Source organism: Platalea leucorodia, assembly GCF_965183815.1.
Source record: "Platalea leucorodia genome assembly, chromosome: 5".
NCBI lineage: Eukaryota > Metazoa > Chordata > Aves > Pelecaniformes > Threskiornithidae > Platalea > Platalea leucorodia.
In genome coordinates this window covers 76,769,645-76,777,148 of record NC_138827.1, presented here as the reverse complement: position 1 = coordinate 76,777,148, position 7,504 = coordinate 76,769,645, and the positions used below count along the sequence as shown (strand labels likewise).

The 7,504-nt window shown below is 49.6% G+C and overlaps 1 protein-coding gene across 1 annotated transcript; it reads right to left on the bottom strand.

Annotated features, from left to right (window-relative positions):
- Window positions 1-870: 870 nt before the first annotated feature.
- Window positions 871-2,922, bottom strand: IFT70B (intraflagellar transport 70B; the record flags this gene model as incomplete). Its single annotated transcript, XM_082314732.1, has 1 exon — window positions 871-2,922. The coding sequence occupies one exon, from the start codon at window positions 2,920-2,922 to the stop codon at window positions 922-924; it is 2,001 nt and encodes a 666-aa protein (XP_082170858.1). The 3' UTR covers window positions 871-921.
- Between the last annotated feature and the right edge of the window lie 4,582 nt (window positions 2,923-7,504).

The window sequence follows — 7,504 nt, the reverse complement described above, 5'->3', positions numbered from 1 at the left end:
TATGGAAAATAGTATAATTTCACGTTCACAAAGTCTCTCACCAGAGACTGGTATATTCTAAGAATGGTATTTGGATTAAAGGGACAGGCCGGGCTGCAAATGGAGGACTGCGTTATTAAGTAGGCACTCGCTGCCAAACAGGTCTGCAGGGCAGCAGCTGCCGCTCGGACGGCGCAGGCGCGGGGGCTCTGGGGGTCGCAGAAGCCGAGGGGCAGCACTGGGCAGTGGCGCTGAAGCCAGCTACGTCCAGTCGTAACGAGCTTTACTGCAAGGGTAGACCTAAACTGAGGTGCCATCCTAATGTATCCTTCTTGGCATATATTCCTGGTCCGGGAATTAGGCACACAATTTGCCAGAATACTCGTGCGTTATACCTGAGCTAGCAAAAGGCAATGTTAATGTTTGTAGGGCTGATTTTTTATTATAAAGCCATTTTTTGTGTTCAAATATACTATCAACATGGTCTGTAACATATTAAAAATACCTTGGAAAAAGCAGAAGAAAGAAACATTTCACACACAGGAACAAATCAGAGAATTAAAACAGCTCTGTTTCTTCAATTTCTGTGCTAGAAGAGATGGATAACAAATTATTTTCAACTGTCAACCAATGAAAAGAAACTTGGTCAAAATTTCAGAAGGATAAAATATTTTATAGGTGAAAAACTCTATGATATTTCTTTAATGACGTTCTTGGGCAACACATCTTAAGGTGTATTTAACATGACGGATTACTGAGAATGCCCCTAGTTATTTGGTGCATGTTAATTTCATGCAAATATTCTGTTTTCCACTGAATGTTGTTAAAATACAGGACAAAATCTTTAAAGGTAAGCAATCTAGAAAAACCCATACCACCATGGACCACCAGGTAAAAAAGAACAGACACGAAGTTCTCATTTCCACTGTACAAGAACACCATTTACCCAGTCCACCCAATGATCTTATACATCAGTGCCCTCAAAAGCCTGGCTTCGTAGGTAACTGTATTTTTCCCACTGTGCATCCTCTTCTCTTCAAGGGGTTGCTCAATGACAGCTGGGATGTTTCTTCCGTACAGCTCACATTGCTTCAGAAACTGAATGCACTCTTGAATAACACTGTCACGTAGCATGATCATGTGCTTGGACATGTTCTCCAGCAAGGACAGGAAACACCGTTTGGCGTAATACCATGTATCAGTGCTCAGTTTTTTGTTGTATGGCTCCAGGCTTTTAATGACCCTTGAAATACCAAAGTCATAGTTTCCCTTCACACAGTAGAGGGTACCAATGACTAGATTGACAATGCAAAGATGGTAGATATTTTGATCAGGATTGTTATAGGACAGCTGCTCTTCTCCCTTCTCGATCTTCCTCATCAGTTCCTCTGCGTCTTCGTTCTGGCTTGTCAGGATGTAGGAAACGCAGAGGTTAGCTAACACAATGGCACTGACATGGAGAATGTTGTCGTAGTGCTTTTTAACTATTGGCTCATAGAAGCTAATAGCCTCTTTATACTTGTTCTCTTGCATGAAGAGCACATGAGCCACATTGAGCTTCCACACCTCATGGTCGTTACAGAACTCCGCTGATTTGCGGAAAATCTTCTCTACCATTGTGTAGTTCTTCATGTCCCAGTAGATCTTTGCCTGGGCCATCAAGACAGGTACATATTTATCCAGAGTCTCATCATACTCATTAACTGCCTTTTTCACAGCTTCATCATCCCAATTTTGCCTAGCTTCCTGTACCTGCTTCGTGAGCTTTCTCAGCTGCTCAGTCAGTGTCCCTGCTGAATCATCTAGCTTGTGGAAAGCCTCCTCAGGGGCAGTCTGACACGTGATAATGGCATCCAAGAAGTTGTACAAGTAAGGTGTGAGCAGTTTGTAGGTCAGATGGGCGTTCTCTGCCAGCACGTCAGCTGCCAGGTCGTAGTACTGATGCTTGCAATAGAGGAGTAGCAAGTTTCCAAAAGTTTCTGGCGGACAGGGGTTCTGCAGCAGAAGAAACTGCAGTTTCTCAAACCCTTCAGTGGGCTGGCTGTCCATGTTCATTAGTGCTTGGTTGTGCAGCGTGACTGGATCCAACTCCTCTTCAGCCCTCGGCGGCATATCTGTGAGCGCCTCCTGGGCTGCTTTCAGGTTGCGCAGCTGGTACTCGATGGCGGCCTTGAGGTTGAAGGCCTCCACCAGGGCCGTGCGGTGCAGGAGCAGGGTGTTGCCTACGCTGCGGACGTCGATGCCCTCAGTGGTCATGCCCACGCTGAGCTCTGGGTGCTGGTGGATGCCACGCTCTATGATATCGGAGATGTGTTTGAGGGCAGGGGCATACTGCTTGGCCGCGTAGCAGCACAGCGCCATGTTGTAGGACAGCTCAGGGCAGTAACCCAGCACTTGCATGGCGCCGGCAAACTTGCCGCTGGCCTCTTCGTGCCGCCCCTGCCGGTACAGCAGGCAGCCCAGGATCGTCTCGGCGTCAGCCCGCTCTGAGGGGTCCTCGGCTGCTCCGGGCCCGCCGTCCGCAGCGGCGGCGAGCGCCTCCTCCACCAGGCTCTTGGCCGCCGGGAGGTCGCCCTGGGCGTAGTGGATGGCCGCCTGCAGGCGCAGGGCCCGGCCCTGGTAGGCGGGGAGGTCCAGCAGCGGGCTGGCGGCCCGCAGGGCCTCGGCGTAGAGCCCGGCCTTGTAGAGGGCCTGCGCCTGGTAGAGGCGGTAGGCGTCCAGCTCGGGGTGCAGCGCCACCAGCTGCTCGTAGCACTCGGCCGCCGCCGCGAAGTCCTGCAGCTGGTAGTGGCAGTAGCCCAGCAGGGAGAGGCCGCCCCGGGAGCGGCAGCTCTTCTGCAGCTCGCGGCTCAGCAGCGACACCGCCTCCCCGCACCGCCCGCCGCCGATCAGCCCGTAGACGACGGCCGTGTACTGCCCGTCGGGCACCGGCGCGGCCTCCATCGCCGCTGCCACGGCAACGGCCCCGCCGCCGCGGAAGCGGAAGCCGGGCCCCTCGCTGCCATGGCAACGCCCGCCGCCCGAGCGGAAGTACTCCCCCGCTCTTCGCCCCCCCCCGCGGGCGCCGCTCCCCCGGAAGCGGAAGCGGCGGGGCGGGACGCGGCGGGTCGCGGGGCACGCCGGGGGCTGCCGTGCCGGGGCTGGGGCGGCGGTGCGAGGGCCGGCGGCAGCGGCCTCGGCGCTGAGCTCCCCCGCCGCCCGCCCCTCAGCCGGCCAGCCGGGCGCTGAAGAGCCGGGCGGGTGCCGAGGGAGGGGATGGCGGCGGCCGCTGCGTCCTGCTTTCTCCGTCCGCCGGTGGTGCAAATGGCAGCTGGTGCCTGAGAAGGGACCTCTGTGCTTGCCTGCCATCTTCTGTTCCCTTTCGTGCCTTTATCTCCCGAGCAGTGAAACGGGCTGTTCAGTGACGATTCACTAGGGCTGCATCCAAAGAAGCGTGACCGGCAGGTCGAGGGAGGTGGTTCTGCCCCTCTGCTCTGCTCTGCTCTGCTCTGCTCTGCTCTGCTCTGGTGAGACCCCACCTGGAGCACTGCATCCAGCTCTGGGGCCCCTGACATAAGAAGGACATGGACCTGTAGGAGCGAGTCCAGAGGAGGGCCACGAAGATGATGAGAGGGCTGGAGCACCTCTCCTGTGAAGACAGGCTGAGAGAGCTGGGGTTGTTCACCCTGGATAAGAGGTGGCTCCGGGGAGACCTTATTACAGCTTTCCAGGACCCGAAGGGGGCCTGCAGGAAAGATGGGGAGGGCTCTTTATCAGGGAGTGTAGTGATAGAACAAGGGGTAACGATTTTTAAACTGAACGAGGGTAGATCTCGATGAGATACAAGGAAGAAATTCTTCACCACGAGGATGGTGAGGCACTGGAACAGGTTGCCCAGAGGACTTGTGGATGCCCCAGCCCTGGAGGTGTTCAAGGCCAGGCTGGATGGGGCTTTGAGCAATCGGGTGTAGCGGAAGGTGTCCCTGCCCATGGCAGGGGGGTTGGAACCAGATGATCTTTAAGGTCCCTTTTAACCTAAGCTATTCTGTGATTCCAAACTGGCTCAAACAGGCATCTCCTCCTAAAAAGTGCCTAGACCTGAATGTTTGCCCAGTTTCAAAAACTCGGGCAGCTGGAAAGAATAAAGAGTAAAATCAAAATGAGTTTGCTCATTTTTCAACTTCTTTATTTCTAAAACTTGCATAATAGACTTTAAGTTCTCTTAAGCAGTAAGTGGTAGTGTAAAAACAGGCCCTAAGCTAAACACACAGTCTTGGAACACAGGCCAGTATTTTACTGGTGTCTTGGGCTTTTTGAACATGAAACATCCCCTTCACAGCCTGTCAAGATCCAAAGCTTGCCACGGCTGATGGAAGGGAGGATGTTTGTACCTTAGCACAATCTGCCAGCTTTCCTGCAGCTTTAAAAAAGTAGAAGAAATTATATCCCACTTGCCTGTAACTATTTCAACAATGTAATTGTTCTTTGGAGATCAGCAGGATATTTTTTTTTCTCCCCACAGTATTTCTACTGAACAACGATACATCCAGTATCGCAGACTGTATAATCTGTGTCGTTTCTGTACATGTGAATAGCTTTGTTAAAGGCACCAGCCAGATTTGGTTTCTCGTCTTTTCAGCGAAGTTAGGTTTGCTCCCAGGAACGGAAGAAAGGTCGTGTTTCAAAAATCATATCTGGGCTGCTCAGTTGCACCTGTTTTCATGCTTTTCTAACTTGCATGATTCAGTAATCAATAGATAGAGCTCTGATTCATCCTGACAAGGTATTTTCAAAGAAAAATAAAAAAAAAATCACAGCAAACCATTAAAATGATTTATTATTTTTTTTAGAGAGACCAATAAAATCAAGTTGTTAATTTCAAAAACATGCTTTAAAAAGCTGAATCAGCATCATTTGATCTACTAAAGCAAAACAAGGAGGGCAATAATGGTCTTAAAATGCAAAAAGGAAAAGGATGCAGAAGTCTTAAGTTACACATTTTGAATGTACGTAGGACTCGCCTGCACTAGAAAATACACACGGTATTTCTGTGCATGTGTTAGTTGTTTCCCATAGGCAAAGGTTCAAAGTTTATAATGCTATCACCCACACAACCGTAAGATGCAGTGGCCAACATGCTTATAAATTGGTAATTAAATACAAAGTAATCCAAGACAGAAAAGGTAATGAGCAATATGCAGTATGTATTCCAATCCTGGCACATTCAAGTGATGGAAATCTCTGGATTTTCTCTCTCATTTCAGCTGATTTAGACCTCCCACTTCATTGTTATGTTAGAAACCATTCACATGATTTTACTCTTAAAAATCTTCCATTTCTTTGACAAAGCCAGTAAAAAAACTTCTTGCTCTACGTTTTCTTGCCCAGAACACTCTAAGCATTGGAAGTGTCTGTTAATATGTTTTACATAACCTTGAAATAAACCTGTTCTAAAATTTCACTCAAGGCATAAATGATCTATCAGTAACTAAAATCGTTTTAGTTTTATGAAGGGAAAAGAAATATTTGGCCTGTAGACTGAAACACTCCTATTTTTCCACTAGGATAAATTCAGCTAAATATTACAAATGACGTTAGGCACTGCTGGTTGCAGTTTTCAACAATAGTTTGTGAGTACTAGTATTGGCTTTGTTGATAACTACAGGCACATCATGAGATTGCAGTGCAGTCTAGGAAGGAGCAATTAGCAAGGTCACTAGTCCAGAAAAATGCAGCTGCTGTACCAAGGACACCATCTGAAGGAATACCTGAGCTAAAATGAACCATATTCGTCTATTCCACGGCTCTCTTTTGCAGGGCACAAAACATACTCATGACCTTCTCAGCAAGATCCCTGGCCCTGCAGATAGCAGGGGCTGGCTGTGGCAGAGCTGCAGGGGGAGTTCAGTGTCTCATTGCCACAGGCGGCATCTGGTTTAAACTTCTGTGAGCTACTGCTGCCTACCCCTGTAAGTGTGATTCTGCTTTGGAGCAGGAGCAAAACTGTGTCCTGACAGACGCAGATGTCTACATCCCAGTCATGTTCTGTTGAAGCTGCTCTGTTTTGCCTGTGGGTCCCAGGCTGGGAGAAATGCAAACCGATGGGGCACTTTTAGGGGAAATTGTCTGAGTTGCCTACTCGAACTATGCCCAAAGACACCTCTTGGATGTCTCATTCTCAGGAGGCTGGAAACCCTTCTTCTGTCTGAGCCGCAGGAGAGCCTCTACCCCGGGTGCTCCTCGCCTTGAACAGCGTTTGGTTTTCTGGTGGGGTCACAGTGTTGTGTTGCAGGGGAGCACTTTAATCTAGGAGGATGCACATATGAACCCCTCCTGAGCTCTTCCACCGAAGCCTGTCTGGTCTGTGCATCTCCTAGGCGTGAAGCAGAAATTGGGGCTGTACCCCACAGGCGTCCCTTCCCCCTGCTGGGCACATGTAAAGGGCTTTGGCAGGAGGGCAGGAGACGAGCCCACCCTTGTGATTCCCGACAGGCTGGTGGGGAAGGTGCACCCTCAGCTTGAAAGCCTGCTCCAAATCAAGTAGGAGTTGAATGCCAGGCTCCTTCCTGATTACCCTACGCAATTATGGTAAGGGGTCTCACAGGTGAGAATCCTGACTGGAATTACTGCGTGGCCTGAACTGTCTTTGAGGATGGGCATGAAGACCCAGGTTTTCTCCTTAGCTTTTTCTGCTGATGAAGTGAGGGCTGCTGGCTGGCCCCTGTGAGACCTCATGGCCTGTAACCCATGAGACAGGAAACCTGACTGAATTCAGGCTGCGGTTAGCATTATTTGGGAGGACACCCAGAAAAAAGGCATGGCAGTTGAACCAGCTCGAAGCACCTTCGGGGGAGAACGAAGCCCCTCTGACCCTATGGGTGGGCCACGTGCTCACCACATTTTAGCACTGGAATTGTAAATGCTAGAGCCCTCGTTCAAGGCAACGTTTCCACTAACAGCCAGGGCAAATAAGCGAGGACTCTCCTACTGCTGAGACAGACCGGTGCGCATCAGGGCATCTCCACGGCAAGGCCAAGCAGTGCTTTACTACCCCTGTCCTGGGTAACGGTGGGGTCTCCGCCCTCTTCTCCACATGCCCTCCAATTTGTCCTCGCCTCTTGTGGACCTGCATTTTATACGCAATCGCAGAACTAAGCTGATTTCAATGGGTTTTGAGCTCTGCTTGTGCAGTGGGCAGGGAAACAAGGGAAAGATGGAGAATTCCGATTTAATAACCTACACAGTCATCTCTCCTGTGCACATCTCGGAAGACTTTGGCAAAACTGACTGAAGTACTGGGAAAATGTTTCCCTATCAGAAACAATGAAAAGCAGATACAATTTCTGTTTAGCAAGCTTGTCAGCACTAGCTAAAAAGTGTTTTCCACCATCTTAAAACACAAGAAACTTGGAATGTTTCTTTACCGTACTGTATGCTTCCACAAAGAATCTTCTTTTTCTCTCAAAAATGCAAATCTTTGGTGGGTTTCTAAGCTGAGTGTTAAAAAAAAATTATAAGATTTTAAATTATTTTTTAAGATTGAGCT